The sequence below is a fragment of the Strongylocentrotus purpuratus genome, unplaced genomic scaffold, assembly GCF_000002235.5.
Source record: "Strongylocentrotus purpuratus isolate Spur 01 unplaced genomic scaffold, Spur_5.0 spur5_scaffold_7, whole genome shotgun sequence".
Lineage (NCBI taxonomy): Eukaryota > Metazoa > Echinodermata > Echinoidea > Camarodonta > Strongylocentrotidae > Strongylocentrotus > Strongylocentrotus purpuratus.
In genome coordinates this window covers 21,978,158-22,005,952 of record NW_022145613.1, presented here as the reverse complement: position 1 = coordinate 22,005,952, position 27,795 = coordinate 21,978,158, and the positions used below count along the sequence as shown (strand labels likewise).

General features: G+C 34.9%; 1 protein-coding gene across 3 annotated transcripts; it reads right to left on the bottom strand.

Annotated features, from left to right (window-relative positions):
• Positions 1-27,795, bottom strand: LOC755589 (probable serine incorporator). 3 transcript variants are annotated; one of them, XM_030974899.1, is made up of 14 exons: positions 27,639-27,795; positions 24,426-24,590; positions 23,612-23,799; positions 22,910-22,989; positions 21,649-21,786; positions 20,880-20,962; positions 20,078-20,171; positions 19,226-19,318; positions 17,943-18,081; positions 16,417-16,465; positions 10,401-10,427; positions 7,800-7,833; positions 6,917-7,070; positions 1-1,964 (listed from the first exon to the last, which is right to left on the bottom strand). In XM_030974899.1, exons 1-14 carry the CDS (start codon positions 27,657-27,659, stop codon positions 1,823-1,825), a joined length of 1,407 nt encoding a protein of 468 aa, XP_030830759.1. In that variant the 5' UTR covers positions 27,660-27,795; the 3' UTR covers positions 1-1,822. The 3 variants fall into 3 exon arrangements, with proteins under 3 accessions (XP_030830759.1, XP_030830760.1, XP_030830761.1); XM_030974900.1 differs by lacking the exon at positions 10,401-10,427 and adding an exon at positions 15,617-15,625 and having other exon boundaries at positions 1,481-1,964; XM_030974901.1 differs by lacking the exon at positions 10,401-10,427 and having other exon boundaries at positions 1,481-1,964; positions 27,639-27,793.

The window sequence follows — 27,795 nt, the reverse complement described above, 5'->3', positions numbered from 1 at the left end:
TCATTTGAACATGTTATATTTGTACACAGCATTATGAACTACAATCGCACAGAATGCTGCAAAGCCAAAGAGATCCAGAATATTTTGAATTGTGCCCCTGTAATGAAGTCATAAATGATGATATCATCTTTGAGAAAAGAATATGGTTTGAACTTAGTCCTGTTCATGGAAAATTCAAAGAATGTGCTCTCTCTCTCTCTTTAAATGAAAAAGAATCGATGTTCGATATTCTTAGAAGATTCAGTCGGAAATTTTAGAGCCTAATAAATTCTATTAAAGTAAACAATATAAAATGTGCATATGAAACAATCCAGATTATACTCATTTTCCAAGGGTCAATTATATTATTTGTTACAATCTCTGTGTCCTTTTGATTCAAAATTTCAAGGATCTCCATCCTGCAAAAAGTCTTGAAAGTCTTTTCTCCTTTAATAAATGGTGCCCTGGGTAAAATAACAACTTCAATCTCAAACACAAAAATCATATCGGTCTTGACTGAACTCAACTGAAAATCATGTTGAACAGCGGAGCTTAACATCTTTCTGAGGTCAACTTACAGTTACTTCTCGAGTTGAAAATAACTAGATTTCTTACAAAGCCACACATGATTACTGCATACCATCTATAACTGTGTATGGGTGGAATTTTTAAGACAATTAATATAATGATATATATACTGAACTAACATTTTAAAGCTCTACAACTTAAAAACATATATCACATCATTCATTGAAATAAGCTTACTGGTAATACAAATATGAACAGCGTGAATTTCAATATTTACAATTCCTTTCAGCTTTAAAAATCATGTTCAAACTTCTACTTTTCATGCGTATACATTTCTCTTTGCTGTTTTACCACTTTCTGCATATCTATAGATTGCATTGTGTTTATATCGATGAAAATGTATTATATAATCCATTTTTCATGTGCATGCCACTTCATAAGCTTTCAATTTGAATTTCTAACATGCAAATATTATTTCATCACATAGGTAACACACTGATTAGTGATCAGACTACATGTAAATTTCTAATTGTCATAAAGCTTATTTTGTGAGAGTGTTGGAGTGTGTTTATTTCATTTACCACGTCGCAAGAACATCAAAGATTCAACAATACACTTCTAATATTCACCATGCAGACTACTGCTATGACTGAGACTACATCTGATTGTATACAGTGTATATATACATGTACCAGCATGAAACTGACTGCATAAAGTTTGTTATTGATTCATATGACAGCATTTCTTGCTGATAATACGTTATGATCTGTGGTTGCACATGTATGTGTAGCCTCTTGAAGTTTACCATAATTCTAGATTTGATAAAAGTTTATTGGTATACACAGCAAGAATCTGATTTCTAAAGTTAAGATTATACTTACACTGAAAAATAATTCTTTTCACAACGCAGTTTACAATGCAATCAAATAATACCAATTAACACTTACATAATATTTCTTATTTTACATGTTTATTCAATAATATATTAGTTAGATTAATCCACCTAAAAACACACGACCTCTGTCTATATAATTAGCCAACTGACATATAAGCCTTAGTTTGTGATTTATCTGGATATCAATATTTATTGTTTTCAATTATTTTACTCTTTTTCTGTTGTTTAGATTGTTATAAACTGGTTACTTTGAAAATAAAAATATACACAATTCCATTTTATTAAGTTTATAAAAATGGCTCATGTGCCTTTATCAGCAATTGACCGAGATCATATTTCGCAAATTTCTTGTGGATTTTGAAGATTTCACTGCACTCTTTGAGATGCTATCCCAGCAAACCTCGGCGTTCGACTTGGCATCTAGCTGAATTCTCTTTCACTCAGAATGATGGGAGCGACAAGGGTCCAGACATAGAGGGCGACACACACCCAGCTGGAGGATATCTTGACCCACATGGCTCCACTGTTGGCAGCCAGCGAATCAAAGTTGGCTCCTGCTGGCCTAGAGGTGGACATAAAGCAGAGGAGAAAACATGTTAGAAATAGCTTTGATTACAGGTTCAGAGGTCAGAGGGGACTAAAATAGATTTCCTTGAGTCTTACATTGTGATACACCTACATGTATGAAGTATGAAGATAACCATTAAAGCCCTTTTGCACTAGTTTTGGCAAGGAGGGATTAGACCTCCCTGCATGACCATGACCACTGACAGGTGGTTATTTCATCAAATCAGCTCTTAATTAACATTAGAAAAGGACCATCGATTAGGCATTGTTTGCTATATAGAGGGCACAAGTAGCTTTAAGTAGTGCAGTGGGGCTTTTAAAGGAAAATTTATCATGAAAACCCTGTAAAATTAGAGAAATGACATTTATAGTGTTTGGATTTTAGGATTAACCTTTCACATATAAAGGTTACTTCTCCTTTCAATGAAATTGTTTCAATCCTATAAAAATTCTAATTATCTTCATGGATGTCAGAATTATTGACAAACATGGAATTCAAATGGAGAACAGGGAAATGTACTGTTACATGAATCTTAACGTAACAAACTAGTCGTTATTATACTCATTTGCCAATTTCAATTTCAACCTTTCAAGAGTTCACAAATTTCATGCTTCTCTAATTTTCTGCATTCCTGTAAAAGAAGTGTAGACCTGTAGATGTGTGCACGTTAAAAAAAAAAAAAAAAGCTATATTGTTGATATGATTTAATGCAATGCAGTGCATAAATAGAGATGAATAAAATTATTTAAAAATCTGTCAACCCACAAAAAGAACATTGAAATAGTTATTTGCCAATATATTGCAGGTATCAACAGCAAATCTTGGAGTAAACATTTTGAATATAGGGACTTAAATTGGTTTGATAATGTAATAAATATGATAATGAAACTGTATTCACATCTGTTAGCTAAACACAGATTGGACATTATTTTTCTATATCATTAGTGATATTCAGTGATACGGCATATAGCTCATGCTAAGTTTATTAAAAGCTGAATGGAAGAAAAACATGTTTGTGCATTTGTTGTGCATTTGTGCTGAGAATAATCACCATCTAAAAATATTATAAATAATTTTTATAATTTGATAATCATTAAAATGCATTATAGAGATGAAAGATTACAATGTTTCATCACTATCCTAATTACATAGTACAGTATGAACTAGATGGAATTTTGACTGCGCGCAGTCGAAAATGATGCCTCCGCCATAGAGCAATTTAAACAAGTTTGGAGTTTAAATCTCCAGTGGTTCTTGAGATATCATGATAACAATCTCAATGTATGGAATTTCATAAGTTGACCTCTGTGACCCTTGACCTTTGACCTACGTGCTCCAAAATCTAATCAGATTGTCTTCCTATGGTGATACACACTATCATTAAGTTTGAAGTTTAAATCTCCAGTGGTTCTTGAGATATTATGATATGGTGATACATACTATCATTAAGTTTGAAGTGAAAATTCTCCAGTGGTTCTTGAGATATCGCGATAACGATCTCAATGTATGGAGTTTCATAAGTTGACCTCTGTGACCCTTGACCTTTGACCTACGTGCTCCAAAATCTAATCAGATTGTCTTCCTATGGTGATACACACTATCATTAAGTTTGAAGTTTAAATCTCCAGTGGTTCTTGAGATATTATGATAACAATCTCAATGTATGGAATTTCATAAGTTGACCTCTGTGACCCTTGACCTTTGACCTACGTGCTCCAAAATCTAATCAGATCGTCTTCCTATGGTGATACATACTATCCTTAAGTTTGAAGTTTTTACATCTCCAGTGGTTCTTGAGATATAATGATAACAATCTCAATGTATGGAATTTCATAAGTTGACCTCTATGACCCTTGACCTTTGACCTACGTGCTCCAAAATGTAATCAGATTGTTTTCCTATAGTGATACACACTATCACTAAGTTTGAAGTTTAAATCTCCAGTGGTTCTTGAGATATGATAACAATCTCAATGTATGGAATTTCATAAGTTGACCTCTGTGACCCTTGACCTTTGACATACGTGCTCCAAAATCTAATCAGATCGTCTTCCTATGGTGATACATACTATCCTTAAGTTTGAAGTTTAAATCTCAAATGGTTCTTGAGATATCGCGCTAACAAACTCAATACAAGGAATTTCATAAGTTGACCTCTGTGACCTGTGACCTTTGACCTACGTACTCCAAAATCTAATCAGATCGTCTTCCTATGGTGATAAATACTATTCCCGAGTCTTAAGTTTAAATCTTAAATGGTTCTTGAGATATTGTGATAACGGTCAAACGGGACGGACGTACGGACGTACGGACGGACAACCCGAAAACATGATGCCTCCGGCACCACCTTCGGTGGCGGAGGCATAAAAAATGGAGAAAAAATACAGATAGGCTTGACATAAGTATCGGGGGATTGGTAAGGGAACTGGTAAGGATACTGAAGTCAGAAAACAGTTTTTGAATATGTGATACAATGGGTTATTCTAGAAAGAAAGTTAGACAACTTTCCTCCACACGAATGCAGATGTACAGTGTACATATGACATCTTGTAGAACCACTTTCATCATTATCATCTTATGACTTGATACTATGAGGGTGAGTGGTTTGTAGAAAGAAGTTTTCATAGTTTTTAATGAAAAAATATTATTTCTGATACAGATTCTGCATCCCTTTTATTAACAATTTTGAAGTCATCTTCCAGTAAAATGCTTTCCTTGGTTGTGGCTGTTCTTCTAACTTATGAGCAAGCAATCATTATTCAATCACTTTAGGGAATGAACTTAACAAAAATATTGCTGAGAGATGATTTGCTAGGTATCGGTGCAAAGCTTGTAAACTTAACAATTTCAATAGTAGCTGGATACATGTACATTAACAAAATAAATCATGCAGTTTTTTAAGTCAATGTATGAAATAAAAAAGAATTGAGAATCTTACATGCAAATTACAATCTTAATGTTTTCAAAACTGCTGACCAATCCCTATATTTAAATGTACTTAATAAAGAAATTGTAACATGTCAGATAATAAAATATAATTAGAAAAGAAATGCTTGCTTTAAGGTAATGTGGGTCATATTTATATGTGGTTGAATCTTTGCGCATTTTACATGCAAGCTGACGAAGATGATAGATTTCTTTGCTCAGCATTGGATTTAATGACGACTGGCCCTGAGCTGCATTTACATGTAGCTAAATTCAAAACAAATTATCTTTTGAAAAGAAGGGCATCAAATAGATTGTACAGTGAAAATGTAGACTGAAAGAAAGGCACTGGCAAAAAGAAATATTCTGGTAAAATTTTGACAGGTGGCCATTTACGAAACAGACAGATTATAAAGACCTCTTTACAGCATTTTTTTTTTATTTGAAATAAATAATTTTTGGCTGGTTTCAAATAAAAAAGAATATATAACTTCAGATCTGATTGATTAATGTCTTTTTTTGGTCAAGATTCAATCAATTAAATCATTCTAATCTGCATGCACTGCATACCTGTACCTGTTACTGGAGGGGCCCTTGTACAAGCTGATGATGTAACCAATAACCACATGGATTTTTAGTAAGGAATGCTTCTTATTCTTATTCAAATGCTCCTAATAATAAAATTCATTTGTTGTAGCATACTCCCATATATTGCTTTTTTGCTGAAAACAGTGATATGTTCTACAAAATTGGCTGAATATAAACAAAACAAAATGGATCTTATCACAAATGCTCTTTTATCATGGTTGCATTTTGCTTCCATTAACCAATGCATACAATGAAGGATTGGTTTTCAAATGGAATTTATAATAATGCTCTTGTTGAGAACTAACAAGTTGCACAGCTAGAGACTACTTACTAAGTGAATAAAGCTATTGAAGTAGCACATGACAGCTAGAGACTACTAAGTGAATAAAGCTATTGAAGTAGCACATGACAGCTAGAGACTACTAAGTGAATAGAACTACTGACTTAGCACAGCTAGAGACTACTTACTAAGTGAATAAAGCTATTGAAGTAGCACATGACAGCTAGAGACTACTAAGTGAATAGAACTACTGACTAAGCACAGCTAGAGACTACTTACTAAGTGAATAAAGCTATTGAAGTAGCACATGACAGCTAGAGACTACTAAGTGAATAGAACTACTGAATTAGCACAGCTAGAGACTACTTTATAGTGAATGAAACTATTGAACTGCAATTTATGGATGAGCACTTTAATGAAATGGTCTGAGAGTGAGACTAATCTTGCAATGAAAGAAGGAGTTAAGACACATGAAGACAATGAGATGATTTAAACCTAAATACTGTAAAAGTGGTGATGAGACTATTTTTTCAAATTGCATAAGTATTCAGTTTTTTGAAAATCCTATTCTGTGCCACTAGTTTTATGAAAAGTAAACGCCAATTACCGGTACCTTACAATCACGTATTTGGTAAGGCCTAGTTCAGATATGACGTGGCTAAATTATGGATCACGGGTGTATAACTATTTTGATCAGCTTTAGCAAACCACACGTTGGAGTGGTCGCCCTTCTGCGTCGTTGTGAGCCCCCCCTAGGTGTTTATAGTAGGGGTGCATTCAGGCGGACACTGTTTCACCCAAGAAACATGTTTTTCAAAGACGTTTAGTTTAAAACACGGTTGCGTTCAAGAAATTTTTTGTGGGTCGTGGCCCGTTTCCGGTTTGACCGACAGTGGACCGTAAACACAGACAGAAAGCATGCGGTGAAGTTGACCTATACTTCCTGGGTCAAACTGCACAGTGTGATGAGCAGCGACTGGGCTTGAAATGAGCGAGAATCAGCGTTGATGAAAAATTGCTTGAACGCTTTCCCGCAGTAACAGTGTTTTTTAACGGCGTTTTGATTTGTGATTCATCTTTGTGATTTTAGCTTCAAAAAATTGCTTGAACACACCCTAAGCTAATGGAAAGGTGTTGGAAGGAAAGAGACTTACTGGAACCAGCTGGTGAGGGTCATCATCATGTAGAATGCAGCTAGCATGAGCATGATGTGAAAGAAGGTGTAGCTATAGGAAACGGTGTCCTCCTCATTATCATACACCTCTTGGCCCCACTTCTCTGCGTCTCCATCAGCAGGCTTGGAGTCACCTGGAAGAGAGGGGAATGGATGGGTGGGTGGAGCGTGAAGTACAGGTTAATATGACCCTCAGAAGTAATCTGATAACTGCATTTATTTATCTCTGTCACACCTCCAAACCGACTCCAAATCCACCAATTCCCGCCTGTTTGGTGATTGCAATATACTTGTATCATTGGTCAATTGTGGTTCTGGTGTCAATCACATTGGTGTGCATTAGAAAGATGCATCAGAAAAATATCTGGGGAAATTATATTTTCAAGATTAACTACATGTTCATTCACTGTCCAATGATACTTGCTATCACTGTACATATGGGACAGAAAGTGACCAAATACCTGTATATCTTTTCCCCAAAACATACGTATTGGTAAAACCAAGAAACCAAGACTCATTGGATTCTGTATCCAATCATCATTTTTTTAAAATCAGCCTTCAAAACCATGATCCTCAAAGCAAAAAGTAATAGAACGTTAAAGTGGAATGCAGGCTGGAAATCACAATTAGAATCTTGTCAGATTTGCTCTATATTAGTTTACCATTCAACTCTGTTCAAATTACATAATATAATTATGTATGGAGCTGTTAAAAAGTTCTTTCCACTTGTGTTTTAACAGTGAAACTGTGAAGAGATATTGCAATTTGCAACTTTCCAAATCATTGTAACTTGTAAGCACATCATTACAGACAAATAATCTTGTTTGTTACCAAGGTAACAAAATATCTACACAAATACTTACCACCGCTTGAATTGGTTGATCCAAGCAGAGTTTTCTGTGGACAGAAGTAAGAAAAATATCAAATGGTTACACTTTATTGATACTATGTATCGTTCTCATTATCAACTGAAAATCATGTTGATGGGTAATCTAAACATGAAATAAAATTCTAAGATCTGATTGGATGCTCGGAAACATGCAGTCCATTCACAGGAAAGGCAGACACCCAAAAGTTTTTAGCAACATGTTCTAAACAGATGTATAAGGGGGTAAACATGGCAAATCACCTGTTGATTGTAATACATGTAGATTCATAAGTGTACACATATGTAGAAACTCTACATGGGCAGGTATGCAATAACATGTAAAAGCCATAATCACCACTTTCTTTGGAAACAAATAATGGTGTAGCAGGGTTAAATTTGATAGGGATTGGTACACAGAGCAAGGCTGGAGAATTATAGAAATCATTGCAAAATTATTTACAGCTCCTTAAAAAAATCTGGAAAACTGGATAAAAAGTAATTCAAGTAGGGTACATGTCGTTTTCTATTGATACAGGTACATCATGAATGAAAAGCTTGCAAACACTTGACTGGATGAGCATTAACACACTGAAAATTCCATAAAAGAAGAAAACAGAAACGGAACAATGATATTAAAAGAGGTACACATACACCAAGTAATCCAAACACTTTAGAATACAGGAATGAATTTCTAATCAAACATTCTTTTCATAGAAACCCAACAAACATGCCAATTAAAATCCACCTGACCTACAGATGTATTAATTTTACTCAGGATATCAAAAGTTTAATATTTACATGTGCTGACGTGTTCCCAAACAAGTCATCTCAAATGGATAACTAATATTTGCTACATTGTACAATGTACATAAATAATGTACTTAAAACCATGGACTTTTGGCACAGCTCTTTTGCTCAGCAAATAAAATATATTTGAACTTTATAATGCGACCATGAGTATATTGTACAGAGACCTCTTGTTGGACTAAACAACTTTGTTCTTCACTTTATCAAATTGAATAATATTTGTAAATTACTCTGAGAAAGATGATTATATTCATTAGAAGTTAGTCAAAGGAGAAGAGAGCAAGAAAATTGACAGTTAAGAAATAAGTATCTTTATTTGAGAGTTGAAAGCCATTTTGGCAGCTGCTTAAATTATGTGGCATACATTGCAGAAAATCTGATGTTTTATTGATTTCTTTTTTCTTCTTTGAAGAAGATGTTGAGGATACATCAATCAATGTCAATGTTGTATCAACATTTGTTTTATGATACCTAACAGACTTGTGGAAGAAGGGAAGGGTTCATACCTGGGACCCATTTCACAAAGCCTTTTTTCAATGACAAATGACAAAAATCAGTGACAAATCTGTTGACAACCAATCAGAAGCAAGGATTTCAGTAGCTTATAAACAAAAACTGTCATTTTTCACTGATGACAAGTTTTGTGAAACGCCCCCCTGGTTATTACCTTGGTTTAAATTTATATTTAACGGAAGATAGTGTACTGTATGTATTGTAGAGTGGGCAAATTTACTGACATGAAGATATTTGTATTGGGCATGTTAGTAAAATACACAACTTGCATTATTTTAGGGTTGTATAAGAAAGAGTTAGGCTTTTTTATTTTGGTTGCAATGTACATGTATCTTTGTATGCATGTTAAGAGTTAGGCAAAGACATGTACATGTATTTCAACCTGATACACTGTCAATGTTTATGCTTTTGGCCTGATGATTAATGCATCATGTTTATTTTTACATGATCTAGCTTTGTTCGAGGCTTGTATAAGAAAGAGTTAGGCATTTTTATTTTGGTTGCAATGTACATGCATCTTTGTGTGCATGTCAAGAGTTAGGCAAAGATGTTGAACACCATCGTGCGTCTTTAATGACTGTACATACATTGTACATGTATGTCAACCTGATACACTGTTAATGTCTATGCTTCAGGCTTGATGACTAATGCACCGTTTTTATCTTCACATGATCTAGGTCACTCCTAACTTATTTCAGCATACACCCATTTTACTTTACATTGTACATGTACATGTAGTAGTGCAGTACAACAAAATGTACCGGTACTTCATTTGTACTTATCATTAATACATTATCTAACATTGCAAGCTTGGGCTTGTGTTCTACCCAAACTTGGCACAGCTTCTCTAAACTTGACTGATAGAAGATTTCTTAGGTTCTGGTACTGTAATACAGATTGTGTAGCACAATGTTTTCATGGTGTCAAATTACTTCTTTTTCACCTTACCCCCCCCCCCCTAAAAAAAAAAAAAGGTCCCTTCATACACCCTCTGAATAACAAATTTATTTCATACTAATTCATGTACACCCCCTGTCCATGTACATGATGTGGAGAAGAAGAAAAAAAGAGAAAGAAACAAATTTAGTTGAGAGAAAATTCATGAGTGTTGATGGCTTTCACCAAATGAATGTGTGAGATGAGTAAGTGCTCCATCACCTACAGAGTATATTTATGTGTGATGATTAGAATGGTTTAGAATAGTTAAAAATGGTTGCTCCAGCTGTCATAAATGTCTGTTTTCTTTGATCCTTCCAAGGAGTATGAATCTTCTTACCTCATTGGTTCCATATTGTAGATTGTCCTAAATGTTAAGTGTGTGAACAAGATGTGTGGAAATGGTTAGCTAAATAGACTGATATGACACAGCATGAAAGCTAGAAAGTGAGAACTATATTATTTAGAAGATCAACTCCTCTTCAGACAATACAAAAAGACTGCAGATCTATGACCATCTCTCTAATTCTTTGCATAGATTGACAAAACTTCTAAAGTTTCTGACTAAATGTTGGCTTAAGATTTTTGAATCTTTATTGAGATACACAAATAACTATCCCTTGAATGAGGCTCCATATCAGTAGGTACATGTACATTTGTGTATAAGAGAGTGGCAGAGATGAAAGCAGGAAAGAATAAAATGAAGAAGGAATGTGCAGTACATCAAAATAAGGGTCAGTGTCAAACGTGAAAAGTAATAGAATCCACTGAAAAGCACTGGTATTGTTATACAGTGCACTACACAGTATGATATGATCTACAATCTTCTTTGGGTATCTTAAGAACAGTTTCCTGACAATGACTCAGCCCAGATCAAATTAATCTATTGAAGTGAATATATTATGGAGTGAATATATCATGGGGTGAATATATTTTGCACTAAAAATATGCATGATGTACAAGTGTAAAATTTATTTAAATAATAAGTCAATTTTTATATAATCCATTATTAATACATTCAAAAATGAAATGTTTTACATAAATGTACAAAGTACAAAGTTATGGTATCTAATGGAGCACAAATTTATCTGGTAAATCTAATACAAATGACAGGAGCTGCCATATCAGATCTTATATTGTAGAATTTAGTAAAAAGGAGCTCTTAACCAGCGCAGCTGAATATATTTTGTATAAAAGCTGCGCTATATATATTTATTATTATTATTATTATTATTAATTTTTCTCAGAATATCATTCATAAATGGCATTAGTGAATAGTTAAACTAAAGCATTCTCCTAATGGTTTCGTGCTGCATACTCCAATAGCAAGCATACTGTAGCAATGTTGAAAATATCTCCTGTCAGCCAACAAAAAAAAGTTAAAGTCACATTTTGTTGTAGTCTCAACTCTAGAACAAGAAAGCAAAACGATTTTCTACAACTACAAAACTTTAGGCTTGACAATTAAGAATGAAGAACATCCTTTACTTAATGATAAAGAGTTTACATAGAGATGAGTATTTTGGGGGAAATCTTTTGTGCCTTTTATGGCCTCTTTCCATTTCAATGTTTACATGTCTTGTACATACTGAAAAGAAGGAAATCCCAGAAACTGAACAAAAGAAATTAAATTTATGCTACTTTAATCCGGTTTCCTTTCCTATCTTTTTCCCAGCTGCCTCTTTATCCTGTAGAATCTGTGAGTCATTCATTACCTTGACACATTTTAAACATTTGGTTTCATTATTTGCACAAAAATTGAAACTAGACACATGAATTGAGATGCTTCAATTAACATGAATAAAATCTACACGGATATGATTATCTATTAATTTTAATACCGGTAATTGAAAACCACATTGTGTGCATGAGAATGAAGCACATGACAAATATAATATATGTCTGGTGGCTCAAAGGGTCACTTTGATTTCGCCAAGAACACGAACATAAAACAAGGAAGTTTACACCTGTCTACATGTAATGTATAATGGTGGTAATATTAATACTTTGTGAAGATGATTGAACTGTAATCTGGTCATTGTAAACATGTACATTTACTTGATGTGTAGTTTGTCATTATTATGAATGAGGTTCTTCTACTTAGCATGTTTACATGATAGCATCATGGAAGTGCATAATCATTGTACATATTTGTACAGGATGCATGAGGAAGGTAATTTGGTTTCAGACATGGATAAGTAACCCAACTAACTGAGCTAGTGTGGACTGATAATTTTTTTAAATCACCTGGTGCAGTGCTCGACACTGACAGGCAACCTAAATCTAAGTCCTTACCCCCAAATTTGAAAATATTTTTTTTACATAGGACTCATACATACCGGTACATGATCTAAATTTTAAATCTGGAACCTCTTCCAAACAAAATGAGTGTGGAGTCTGCCTTTTGAATAAATTATTTTTGGACTTCAAATCCATTAATCCTTGAGATAAGATGATGCAATCAAAATGTTTTGGGGAAAACAAGGAAACAACAATAATATTAAATCATTGTTTATGTATCTGGTATATAAACGGAAGAGAAAATTGAATCATCCAGTATCTATTTGTCCTCAATAATAACAAACAATGACACTGGACTGTCAGCACTATTTGATACTAATACAAAGCAAATACCTCAGACCAGCAGACCACAATAAACATGTGTCATTAAAAACCAATATACAATGTACAGTATATAGATCAAAATCAAATCACTGTCATGTTACTTATATACTGAAGCTGTTCGTAACATGAACATTTTCAAGACTTTTCTTTGTTATCCATGTATGTAGAACAATCTTTATTGTGCTGTCATAATTTACAACAATTGAAAAGAATGTTTACTAGCTACACTTATATGTAAATACAAGTGGCAGATCTGAACCTGGGTTAAAAAAAGGTCAAATCGCTTCCTGTAACACAATGAGTTAGGCAGTTTAAATGGATTATACTCTTCTAACTTTCAGTCTGAGTCACTTATTTGTTCAGGTTTGCAAGTATGTTTATTGTAAAGTACTAAGACCACAGGAGAACATGTCACTAACACTGCATCATGATTGTTTGCTCTAAAAAAAAATACTTTGTAATGGTAGGATTGAAATAAAAACATTCAGAATAGAATAGAGATTTATTCTTTTTACAGCCTTCAGCAACCACATATGACTCACAAAGTGTATTTGTTTTGACCAACAACAAAAATCCCACATTTTGAGCAGTATTAAAAAATGATGAGATTGACAAAAAATTAGATGAATAGTTCCTCTAGCTCACCATTTCTGAGATAAATGAATAAAATTGATTTATGCCCTTGGGTCTGATAGGGACTGATCCATCAATAAAGTATTTCAAAAGAACTGTTATTCTACCCCCCCCCCCCCCCTCACCTCTCTCTCTCTCTTTCTTTCTTCTCCCCCGTTTCTTTCTTTAAATTTTTGGTACAGATAACACAAGGTAGCTTGCATATGGTTGACCGAATTTTACTTATCACGATTCAACACAATTAACAATACCACTAGTATAATGGAGATTCAGAAACCATCGAGCACTGTAAAACACATTTCCACTTCATTTATCTCATTTTCGAGCTTTACATGTTGAGTAAACAGCCCCCCCCCCTAAAAATTACCACTTTACATCTAAAACTTCATTTAACTTAAAGTTTGGAAATCTCATATATCTCATGAGCATTAATAGACATTAGTTAATTGCAAAACAGATTTTCAAACTCGCCCATTGACAATTGCCCCAAACCATTGAGTTGTTTCATAACTTTGTCTGCTTGTGACAGTGAATTAATTGGACTACCGGTAGTATTGTTGTTTGGGTATACATCATGTACATATAGTGTGAATATTATCAAAGAATACTCATTGACTCCTTGTATCTACATTGTAAATCTACTAGCATGTATCTCCAATGAAAAATCAATGTCCGGTTTCTCAGATACTACATGTAGGTAAATTCAGTAAGAACTAGGTAAATCCAGTTCGAACCGGATGAGGATGGTTGACTTCAGTGTATACATCTGAATTTACTCTTCCCATACAAGCTAATAATGCCACACTTGATTGAATGCTTTATCAAGTCAGATGGAAGAAAAGATTCCTCTTTTTATCATGGTTTGTTTCATGTTCTTGGGGGCGCACTAGAGAGTGCAGATTGTCAACATCTATTCATTAAAATATAGATACATGATGTAATCTACATTCAAATTCCCACAGTAATTCCCCTTAGGTATGGATTAGTGCACATGTACATGTCGCTTAGAAGGTAAAAATATTGAAAATCAATTACAAAAATGAGGAAATCTCTTTGAGAAAAACAACCTTTGCACATTCCCTCCCCAAATTGAACAATTCATTCAAAAGACTTGACAAGAAACATCTTCTCTCTCTTTATATGGTAAAAATTATTTTAAGACCGTCTATTATTTATTATTATCTCTCAAACCAAATTGGAACCCCCTTTTTTCCCTGTTTTTTTCTAAATTTATAACATTGAAGAAAGAAAGAAGATTTGGAATAAAAACTGGTTTTTAATACAAGAATAGAAGTTAAATTATTACACAAATAACCTACACACATTTGAGAAGAAACATTTCTCATTATACCATGGGTCAGATGTTTCCATCTTTTCATTGATCTCTCTATATTTCTCTCTCTTTCTCTCTCTATTTCTCTTGCTCTCTCTCTCTCTCTCTCCATATATCGATAGTTCCCCCTATATTTCTTCTTTCTCTACTTTTCTACATACTTAATATCAAGGTTTCTGCCATTCAATCTTTTGATCAATCTATCCATAAACCAAAGGTTACTTCGAAAATCATAATTATGTAGCTGAAAGTAGGCACAGTTAAAGCTGGAAGAGGTAGTGATCAAATAAATTAAGAATCACAGAAGAATGACGTAAGATAAGAATTGTCCATACATACTGTAAGAAAGTAAAATGTAAGGATAAATAAAAAATACATGACCTATACAACAGGGGATACCAGATAAAGGGGGGGGGGGCAAGTGCAAAAGGGTCACACAAGTACATGTAGACCTAGATTTGGATTATTAATCATGTTCAAAATGTAAACAATAGGCCTCATACAAAAGTGTCTAATCAAGTCTAATTGTAAGGATACACAGTGATGCATTTTCCTGTTGTACTGCATGCTAAATCCCAACATGCACATGAATGGACACTGAACACACATTAAGCAATGCTTTATGTACAATATATATTCATAATCTATTCATGATCTTCATGTACACATGTATACATGATCGTATGTATGTATGTATGTAGATGGAATGTAAATACATGTATTTCCCACCTAACCTTTCATATGTGCAAGTACACTGGATGTAAATACTGGAGGGCAAAGTGTAATGTCAAAGGAATCTTGAGGTAAAATGATATGTCAACACAAAACTTGTTTCTTGATTTGACAGGCGATTCACAGTGTACAAGTGAATGTGTTGATAATGTACATGTAATGTAGATGTTCATGTATGCCACATAATTCAAATGACAGCCACAATCGTGGAAAGGAATAGAGTCACCACTTACATTTCCAAACTTTAATAGCAGAAGAGAGGAGGCGAAATGTATGAGTAGGTTTATTAGAAAAGAGAACAGAAAACAGTAATGGGGTATTATAGCATAAAGTACTTACAAGATGGTCTAAGATCAATTTGACAAACTTGTCACTCTAAAATATTTACTTCAACTGCCTCTGTTTTTAACTGACTTTCCAAGAACTATAAGAATCTGTGATAACCAATAAAATATGTTGCATATTGGGAGTCTGATATTCTAAAAGAGCACATTTTACTGTGACTTTTCTTGGCTTTGAAAATTGCATGTACATAACTTAATGGCATTTCTATCACAGGGAAGTAAAGATAAAAGGGTTCTCTCCTTGCCAAGCTTAGAAAGTGGTTTGAAAAAGAAAAAAACAAAACCCTCTGAAGTTCTTGAATTTTCCTCATTATTAACCTCTTAAATGTAATGGGAGAGTATGTATGTGTGCAACTATTTTATTAGCGAGAGTTTGCCTTTTGCCTGATCAGCAGGAATTTTAAGACCTATGTCATAATAAAAGCTTCACTTTTTCCTTAATAAAAAGTGAGGATTTAGAAGGATGTTTCCATTTGTATAATATGATCTCTCATTCTGCAATATATGTACATACAAAATAATGCTTCATTTTCAAGTATCCAAAACAAGATGGAGCAAAATCGGTTTGGGTTAAAACTTGAAAATACAAAAACTCAGTTTTTAGGTGAGCTGTTGAAAGGAAACCATGACATGTTACATGCAAAAGGAGATAGATTCATGAGAAATCAGGCAACAATTAAATTACATACCTCACTGCCAGTCAGCTTTCCAACGTTGTTGGTGCTTGCAGTACGGATGCTGAAATATTAAACAGAAATGGTAAATAAGAATCTTCACTACCACATGCATCTACAGGTAAATCCATTTACTCTAAGGACAGAGATAGAGAGAGAGAGAGAGAGAGAGAGAGAGAGAGAGAGAGAGAAGGAAAGTGGCCAATAATTTATGATAACATACGGTACATCTACATGTTCATCTCCATCATATCTTTGCCACTAGTTAGTAACTGCTTTAGCAAAAACCTATGACTTGTAATCTCTGGCGACCCCAGACAGAAAATCTCTTTGTTGCAGTGTACTCCCAACCTAAAGGTACATGAATGTTCCCTATCACACAGACATCACAAAAAGATAAAGTAAATACAGTGACAAAAAAAAAACAAAGGAGCAGAAAGTGCTTAAGCCCTGGAAAGCTCTAGTAAAAAATATAAAAAATACAGACATATACAAATCAAGATTAAATCTAACTATAGAAAATATAAAAGAGCCTCCGTAAACAAAAATATATTTTCTCACTGCAGGTAATATACAAATAATGCACTGCAGTGAGGGCATTAGTAAGAATGACCAAAACAAGGATCCACGTCATCATTTTATAAAGACTGATATTGTGCGAGGCTCCATTGCCTACTTACCATGCGTAGATGAGACAGATAAGCCAGATAGCAAAGCTAGCCCAGTTCTCTGCAGAGCCCACATCTTGGTTATGTACGGTGGTATTATTATTACCAGAAGGACCGATAATCTGAATGATGGTTGTGATGCTCCATTGCCTACTTACCATGCGTAGATAAGACAGATAAGCCAGATAGCAAAGCTAGCCCAGTTCTCTGCTGAGCCCACATCTTGGTTATGTACGTTGGTATTATTACCAGAAGGACCGATAATCTGAATGATGGTTGTGATGCTCCATTGCTTACTTACCATGCGTAGATGAGACAGATAAGCCAGATAGCAAAGCTAGCCCAGTTCTCTGCTGAGCCCACATCTTGGTTATGTACGTTGGTATTATTACCAGAAGGACCGATAATCTGAATGATGGTTGTGATGCTCCATTGCTTACTTACCATGCGTAGATGAGACAGATAAGCCAGATAGCAAAGCTAGCCCAGTTCTCTGCTGAGCCCAAATCTTGGTTATGTACGTTGGTATTATTACCAGAAGGACCGATAATCTGAATGATGGTTGTGATGCTCCATAGCTTACTTACCATGCGTAGATGAGACAGATAAGCCAGATAGCAAAGCTAGCCCAGTTCTCTGCTGAGCCCACATCTTGGTTATGTACGTTGGTATTATTACCAGAAGGACCGATAATCTGAATGATGGTTGTGATGCTCCATTGCTTACTTACCATGCGTAGATGAGACAGATAAGCCAGATAGCAAAGCTAGCCCAGTTCTCTGCTGAGCCCACATCTTGGTTATGTACGTTGGTATTATTACCAGAAGGACCGATAATCTGAATGATGGTTGTGATGCTCCATTGCTTACTTACCATGCGTAGATGAGACAGATAAGCCAGATAGCAAAGCTAGCCCAGTTCTCTGCTGAGCCCACATCTTGGTTATGTACGTTGGTATTATTACCAGAAGGACCTATAGTCTGAATGATGGTTGTGATACTGGGGTTGCAAGCTAATAACAAAGAAAAGAAACAGACGTAAAAGGATCAATTATGGTTACAAAACTATTGTTTTTGAATTTCTTTAGTTGTGTTTGAATGTGTACTTGGGCCCCGTAACACAAAGACAAAGTTTGTGAAATTGAATGATTATACAATTTATTGCTATTAAAGCTTTGTGTTATGGGGCTCTACTGCATTTATCCGTAAAGCTGGTGGAAAGCATGAAGTTGTGATTGAAGGTTACCTGAATTCTAGTAATAAAGGAAATGAAAACTTGACAAGTTCAAACTTAACTACAGAATATTCATCACTACAAGTAAATGATATCTATCCCAATGATTTGGGTTGAAAAATCAATCTTAAGAGTGTTAAAAGAATAGGAACCTTCAGATAGTCATCCTAACTGCATTCTAAACATATAGATGGCTCATTAAAGAGAATGGGGTTTCCAGCATGTTGTTGTTAGTTTATTTACAACCAGCATAATAATAATTATACAAAAATAACAGACCTTCCACAATTTTGTTCTTGCTCCCTCCCTCCTTCTTGTAAGCAAATAACTACCGTTGGTGAAGGTGATGGGACAAACTATCACTTCTGAGGCGTCTGGATGTAGCTATCTTTCCGAAGCAAAGCTGAGGAAAGATAGCGTATCCATTCAGATCGCCGAGAAATGATAGTTTGCCATCGCCTGAAATCAAAAGGTGATTTTTTGCTTTATATTCCACATCAGAAACATTTCACTTCTTCCATCATTTTAGAGCAACAAGTCATCAATTAACAGCTAGCAAACGGTGTATGATAAGTACAATGCATGCAGTATGGTGGTGCATGTGACCACATAGTTCGCGCGTGGCCAAAGTTCTCGTATTAACACTAAAAGCGCTTAAAGAGGAGAGCAATACGCAGCGTATACAATTAAAGTACGTTGTACTGTGTACATAGGACTTCTATCTTCAGTGAAAGAGCGTTGCACTGTGTAGATAGTAGCCTATCTACACAGTGTAACAAACTTTTTGCTTCTCACAGCAATGAAGGGCGAACTATCTTTCATCACATGATTTACTTTTGACCAATCGTAGAGCAAGATTCTTACATGTAGTATGTGGAATATAAATATACATATAAACTAGATTAATACAGTTTAGAACTCACTATCATCAGGGTTGTTACTCATGGCAGACCAGGTAAGGTACATGGTGTACATGGAGATCACAGCAGACTGGAGAAGACCAGATCGTGGCATGGCTGAACACAAACAAACAAACACATAGACAGTCAAATATAACTAAGTTTTAATCATACATCACATTCGTATATTGATCTTAAGGAGATGTAGTCATTGGTACACCAGTTCCTCATATTTTGCACTAAATTGAAGAAAAAATGTGTACACAGGTCCACTTCATAACTATATACTGTTAGATGAATGAAACATATTCCAAAAGATATTTCAAGTTTTGTATTAACTGAAAAATGAATCACAAAAAGTGGACTTTAACCATTTTCAATTTCTTAAACATGGACAAATCAAGTGTAAGTGAGTGGGGGTGGAGTGAGAGCTTCCCTCCCCCCAAAATTGTCCTGCTCAGTAAAAGAAAGAATTCAAATTGTATGCAACCCCTTTGAGCAAAGTTGATCTTGAACAACCACAGCAATGCCGGGCATAGCAACGTCCAATGCATATGAGATGAATTCAATCCATAACATCCATGCATCCTAATGAAGTTGCTAAATAATTCATCACCAGGATGAATGAAGACAGTAAATTACGGAACTTAAGGAAATGAAACAAGCTATATTAAAACAAACGAAAATCACTATTATGTCTGACTATTGTTTTATCATCACCATATTTCTGTTCTTTGTAAGCTTTGTCTAACCCTTTATTTTTACATGTGAGCAAAACGAATATCCATGTCGAACATATATAAAATACATTGAAATAAATTGAATTGAATAACTGTAAATAGGCATGAGTCATTTTTGCTTTGGAATGTGTTGTACCTTCCTGGACCTTGGGTAAGATGGAGATAACAGACATGACCACACACAGAACCAGGTTGAAGCTGATGAAGAACTTGTGAAGGGAACACTCTTTCTAAAAACAGAGAGAGAGAGAGAGAGAGAGAGATGAACAAAAAAAGATTGAAGGTACATGTTATCTAAATTTCTGGTAATGATGAAAATATTATTAAATCAATGCTAAAGACTATAATTAGATGATATCTGCAAAAGGAATCATTTTGAAAACATCCAAAGATGTCCTCAATTGAGATGCCCTCAGTGAGTAAATGGCTTCAGTGCTTGTAATCTGTCTAAGAGTCCATGATCAACATGTCTCGATAAACTACCTGTATATAATTGAAACAAGTTATTTGGACAAAGTAAACAGACACATATGCAGTATACTTGAACATGCCTTCAGCACAGCAACGGTTAGAACCTGAGCAGGTTGACACCATGGCGGGTTTTTCACAAAGATCCTAAGTTGAACTTAACTGTGAGTTGGACTTAAAAAACTATGGAGAGCCACTTGTAGCCTTAAAGTAAAGTATATTCAAAAGCAAAAATTCAAGTATTTTAGACTTTTTATAAACTCCACATCAAGAACATGAAATCTCCTTGATAATAGAAAATATGAACGATTTGAATCAACATTTTATGCCTTTTAAAATAACTTTTACAAAATATTTTCATAGATGCTAATGGCTTTCCATAATTTTTAAGTCCAACTTAGAGTAAGTTCAACTTAGGATCTTTGTGAAACACCCCCCATGTTACAATTTGCTTCAGTATAAAAACTTACCCCAGTTCCAATGTAGAAGATGAAGAAGAGAATGAATCCAGTCAGAGCAATCAGATACATGACCACAGTGGACGACATCAATGCTACAAAAAAAAGATATTTGAATTGAACATATATTGCAATGAGGAAAACAAATCAGTAAAGAGTTTCTGATGTTGTATTCTGGGCCCTGTCTTACAAAGAGTTGCAATTGGTCCAAATCAATCGCAAGTCCTTCAATCAATCGCAAGTTTGCAGTCTTTTATGTCTTATTTTATTTATGTCTCATTTATGTCTTATCAATCGCAAATAAATAGCGATTGATATCAACTCTTTGTAAGACAGGGCCCTGATGTATGATTTACGATGTGTTTGAGATGTAAATATCAAGACTAAATTGAGTTAAATAATGACTCAGTTGTAAGGTAAGCCAAGTTCAAATTAGCTTAGCTGGAATTCACTGGTTGTATCAAATACATATTAATATACAGACCCTACACGTATTTGTGCAAGTTTTGATGTAATATTTATTATTTGATATTCTTGTTACAAAAAGCCAGTTTTTCTTCATAAAAGTCAATCTGAGTTCATGATATCATTTAAAAGCATTTATATTCAGATGAAGAATGACACTGCATATTCATTGAAAACTTCTCTAATGAACTGGACTTAATTTAGTAACTTTTGTGTAAACTTTGTGTTAAACACAGAGTGCAAATGACAAATATGCACTGTACATTGTCCATGTAGTCAATAGTCATGTGATGGAGAATTTAGTTTTGATACCTACCACAGTACCATCCCTTATGCTCTGTTTCCTCCATGCGACCAACCCAACTCTCATTCCAAGAGTGAGCAAAGTCCACCAGGAGAACCAACTGGATGATGATGAAGGCAAAGGCTCCAACCATCCCAAAGTACATGAATACTGCAGGTGCAAGGAAAGAAGGAAGAATCATGTCTCTAAAAATGTACCATAAATGCATTATAATTCCTCTGATTTAATGATATTACATTGTTATGTTATTTATGTTATTTGTAGTAACTTGTTTATGATATGTTAATGTATTGTTATATTTTATATAAATGTGAGTCGTAAGACAATTTTTAAGCCTTCCTTTTATTTGCGCATGACAATAGAACTCTTAATACATGTTGAAAAATCGGTCCATAATGTTAGATTATGTGAAGCAAAAGTTCAAAGCTATTGATGTTGTCCTCTAGTTATAACAATTTCTATCCAAAGAGTTATTGGTACAGTAGTACAAATATGATTCTTATTGAAAATCGATCTAAAGTTCCTCCTTCTTTCTATAACTTTTTATGAATATTTTTGTTCCATTGTACAAAATTAAGAAACAATTCAACTACATTCGCAATCTTTGAAGAGTATGATGTTCTTATTAAAACTCACTTTTCAACTGGTGTTCATTATATATCATCTGTTACAATAAATTTATCTACATTGTACATTTGATATTCTATAAGCATGGTAACTTGTGATAATAACTTTGGTATTTTCTTAATCACAAAGACATAAATTGCATAATTTGTGCTCATTTAGCTTAAATTCATTCTGTGGTTCTCTTTACTACTAACATTGTATATATTGTTTAAAAGGTACTAAGTCTATACATGTACATGTATCTGAAAAAGACTGACAGTATTTAAAGGCATCGTTTAACGATGTTAAATCTGAGATGCATGGCCCTACGTGTTATAAGTATCTTTGATATGGTGTAATATTGAAGCCCAAAAAAAATTGCGCTTCAAAATGATCATGAACTGCCTCAAAAAAGTAAAAATCTTTGAGTCCCCGATAGACTGTAGTGTTATGAAAACCATTAGGAAAACGCAAAATTTGATTTCGATTTTCCAATCATAAATATCTTGATAATCAGACAGGTGATCAGCTTGTAAAAGTTATGGGGTTCCTGACTGACCTAAGATTTATAATTATCATTGCAGCATGAGCTAAATCCAGGATTTTGTTTCAGAATTTGAGACACAGTTACCCAATTCCCTCTAAGTGAACGGAAACACTCATTTACCGTTCTCAAATGATCCGTTGGGGATGAAGAAAGCTGCCACACACAGACCGCACATGACCAGGAACTTGAAAAACCAGAACCTTCAAGAGTTAGATAATGAAAGAGAAAGAGAAGGAAAATGAGATTTGTTACTGTATCCCTCGAATGAATTTGCTAAATGTTAATTACTTACAAAATGTAGATTTTCATTCATCAAAGCATGAGCATAATGATTAGACATTAACAATCTGTAAATTTTCTTTTTATGTGGGTAATACATGTATATTGTTTGTCATTTCATTAGATTAAAGGGGGCAGGGGGGGGGGGGCAAAATAATGAATAGCTGAGAATATCCAATTGCCCGTGATGGTAATGGTGATAAAGGCCAATGATGTGATTTAATAATGGTGCATTTTGATTGGGAGTATTCAAATATACTTTTATTTGTTTTCTTTATATAATCAATAGTATTTTCAATTATTTTTTCATTTATCATATTCGTTTTTAAACAGCAGTATCTTACTAAGGACTACTTCTGCTGCAGCTGCTGCTACTACTACTACAAGAAACTACATGTAGTCTCACATCATATCATACACAATTCTGAGTTGAGTTGTGACAGATTCAGATCAACTGGAAGTCTTTATATTAAAAACAGAGCAATTTATAAATGCATTTTACTATTTTTTCCTCAAATACACACATGTATGTACAGTACATACCCATTCTGGATTGGTGAGCGTGGATCCTTGCTACTCTTCACATTGATCATGATGAGAGAGAGCAGGAAGAAGAAGGCAGCTACACCAAAGCTGACCCGATAGACAGAACGATAACCTGCCAATCTTTCACAGACCTCTGATGGAATCAGTTGACCAACCACAGCAACATCTTTGCATAGTAATGGCGACTAGAAAGAAAAGGAAACATGGGGCGGGGGATTAAGGTTACACTTACAGTAAAATATACAAATTTATTTCTGTGGTTTTTCTATTTGCAATAATCATGAACAAAATTGGAATAAAAATAATAGTTACACTTATTACATTTCAATCAAAGAGCTTCACAAGCATGTACATGTACGTGTATTATAACCCCATCATTGGATTCCATTGTCATTCTGCAAAAAGTACTCCACTCTGAAGCATTCCAGCCAGTCACCATTTTAATCACACATGCTACTTAAAACACAAATACAAGATACAGACATACAAAATGTACACACCTGGGTGGATAAAAGCGATTAAGATAAAAACGCCTCAACCAAGAACACAATTATGTACATTAAATGGAAGTGGGCCTAGAAGAGGGTTAATTCATGTGTGCATGTGTGTTTGGGTTTGTATGATTAGGAAGAGAACAAGAATAGAAGTACGGTAGTCCTGAGCAAGATAATAAGGAATTTTAGATTTGCGTGGACTGCTACGTGTGACATCCTTTTAAGGCACTGGCAGGGCCTTAAAAGGACGTCACACGTACCAGTCTACGTTGTCGTTGTGAAAATCTAAAAGTCCCTAATGGTGAGAGACTACTTACGTTAGACAGGGCCTGATCCACCTGAGGAATGAGGAACACGGCCGAGACGACGGCTCCAACCAGCAAGAAGAGACCATACACAATCCTGGTAGATGTGGAGTTCTTACATGATGGACAAGCTGAACAGCAGCAGGAGCAGGCCGCTGTGCCAAAGCAGCACGCCAACTATATCCAGACAAAAAATAAAGTAGAATAGAATAAAAACTAATTTAACACTTTTAGTACTGCAGGCAGTGCACTTCAAACCACTAAAGTGAATGTACATGTACTTGTAGAATGTTAATAACATTTGAACTGTAAAAAAAAAGCTTTTCTAGATATGTTTTGGTGCTAAAAATAAATCTTTTCTTCTTTCAAATGGGTTAATAAATGGACAATTTTGATGTACATGTCCTTGTGAGAAGGCTGACAGGGGCTCTTTATTTTGGAAGAGCCCTCCGTGGACAAAAAATTAATTTGAGCCTTGATACATTGTGTACTTTTTGTAAACACTACATGTACATGCATGCTTCAATACAATTGCATATATTGACAATGGGGTGCGGGCGGGCGCACGCATGCATGAAGTTAGACATCGTAATGATGAATTAATTAGATGAATTTAATGAAGATCTGAGATTACAGTTGCTAACTTCACATACACTATACGCAGCCGCTCGCACCCCACCGTTGGTAATTTGGTATGCACTTGTATTGTAAAGTAGTTTGCTGTGAAATCTTTAAGAAATTGTATATTATCATGTCTTCGTTTAAAGGAAGAATACTTCAAAAAAAGATAAGAAAATTGACACAAAGCAGGTAAGTTGGAAACATAACCGAATAACGTCTTTTAAATCATGACCATTATTTTATTTGATTTAATATTTTGAACAATTAATGAAGATTTAATTGATTTTTGGTATGATTTAGTAGGGTATCTCCGCGCCAGAGTCACAGATCAAAGTCTACATTTGTAGATATGATTCTGAACTAGCGCCCAGTGTAGTATGCTGTAAACCATGCATATACATGTACATGTATGTGGCTTGACTTCTTTGTTTAGTTTCAGACTTTCCATTCAATTTGTAAGAGCTGCAGCGCAACCGCAGCTAGCCGACAACGAATGTCCGCCCTACCAATGCTGGCGCTAGTGTAGTTCCGTATCCATTTTTTTAGCAGTTTCATATCCATTCTTAGCAAAGGAATTTAGCCCAATTTTTTACTAATTTTAATCATAATCATATATCACATTTTCCACCTGAATTTGGATCACATCCGACATCGGGAAACCTCCATTTAGGGCTTCGATGTCGACGTCGTCGCTCAGTACCGTCTCTGCGCTATAGCTTTGCAACTCAAACTGAAGCTATCAGTCCAAAATTATGCAAACTTCTCGTATGGTTTATGGTATTACGCGCATGCACGATACCATAAATTTATAAACCATACAAGAATTTTTCATAATTTTGGACCGATAGCTTCAGTTTGAGTTGCAAAGCTATAGCGCTGAGACGATATTGAGCGACGACGTCGACATCGAAGCCCTAAACGGACGTTTCCCGATGTCGAATGTGATCCGAATTCAGGTATTATCCTTTGATAAGAATGGATATTAAATTGCTTAAAAAAATGGATACGAAACTACACAGTACACTAGCGCCCCAATACCTACATAGTGGATAAGAATGGATATTAAACATATTAAACTGCTAAAAAAAATGGATACGAAACTACACAGTACACTAGCGCCCCAATGCCTACATAGTCTAGAGTAGGCACATTCATGGGGCACTAGAGGGCGCTTTGCGCGCGTACGAAAATCTGAATGGCCTTGCTGCGGTGGGTCGGCAATAATCAGCCCAAAACTTGGATATGGGAGGGTGGAAGGATATATCTTTTTTATAATGTTATCTGGTCTTACCCTTAACCATCCTATGTTTAATCTATGTAGAAATAACATGCGAGTACGATAAGAGAAACATCGGGCCCATTACTGATGCAACTTTTAAAATATTAGCCTAGAAATGACCACCAAACGGAAAAAATTGACATTTTTTCCCCGACAAATCTTCATAAAATCTGATTTATAAACAAGTCACATCTAGGTACACTTATACAAATACGATTTTCTGAAAATTCAGGTATTATTTTTTAAGTTTCTTTCAAGTATATTTCTGCGCATTGCAGCGTCAATGTTCTTCACTGCTTCAAAATCACCCTTGAAATTTTTTTTTTGCAACGAATTTGTTACGAGGTCCGCGAGTGTTCCCCGTTCCTTGCGTGTTGAAAGTTTGGTAATACATAGTTTACATTGACTCGCGCACGAAAAAATGGTCGAAAACAAAATGTCAAATGAAGAAATAAACAAGCTTTTGTATAGTTATAAGAGTTCTACCGAGGTTTCTTTGTCGATTTAATTTATTATATAGTCTCAATTAGAATTCAGAATTATCTCACTGAAAAGTTAAGAAACCAACGATGTTCTTGATCGTAGTTATTTTCATTTTGCCAGCAGCCGATCTAGCGTTGTTTGGGCAAAAAGCTAGGCCGCTGCCTTCCCATCGCAAACCTTTCCGAGTCCCGCTAAAATGGCGCGCTGCGGAGCTCCGAAGTTGCGTTGGTATCGCTGCAAACTCTCAGCCGGCTAGCTCCCCAAGACGGACCATTCGCGGTATGGCGAGATTGTGTGTGTGAGGTACGATTTTGGATTCGAGAACGCACGTAATGCAACCGTGCGCGTCATATTCAGCTGTCGAATGTCTACGACCAATTTTACATACATGTACGATTTTTAGTACAGATACTTGGTCAGTTTTCTTCTTATATCTTTGGTTTTACAACATTTAAAAATATAATTTCTTCAAATTTGCTCCTGACTCGGTTCAGACCAATTGTGTGATGTGTTTTCAAGTCAATTTTTTGAATATATTTTTTTGCATGAATTTGCCTAGAGTAGACCCTATCTAGATCTAGAGGTCTACAGACAGACTTCAGACTGAATCTGCTTGTAAGTTGTAGTAGTAGTACATAATTTCATTATCATGATTATCATTACAATATATGGAACGTAAGAACTCATGGAGAATCATTGCAATTCTGACATAATATAATTTCTGTTAATGATCATTGAGATCACACACACATCATCATACGCCGTTTGCACATAACGTCATCGCAAGATGTAAACACACACAAAAGGCACACAAACCGCTCATCATTCGATTGGATACTTACAGCGCCTAATCCACAGCACATTTTATCACTTTATCCGGACGATAACTTCTAGAAAGAATGATCAGTAGTTGCTATAATATTCTGTAGAGCAAAAAATCTTCCTTGGACCGGGATATAATTTAATAATATTCACAAATTTAACTTTGAAAAATTGCTT

Excerpts from the sequence above, each read along its gene's own strand:
- LOC755589 (XM_030974899.1), bottom strand. The coding sequence starts at position 27,659 with ATGTGCTGTGGATTAGGCGCT. Across the intron at positions 23,800-24,425 it reads TGGATCAGGCCCTGTCTAAC|TCGCCATTACTATGCAAAGA; the intron begins GTAAGTAGTCTC and ends TTTTCTTTCTAG. Across the intron at positions 18,082-19,225 it reads GAGTAACAACCCTGATGATA|CTTGCAACCCCAGTATCACA; the intron begins GTGAGTTCTAAA and ends CTTTGTTATTAG.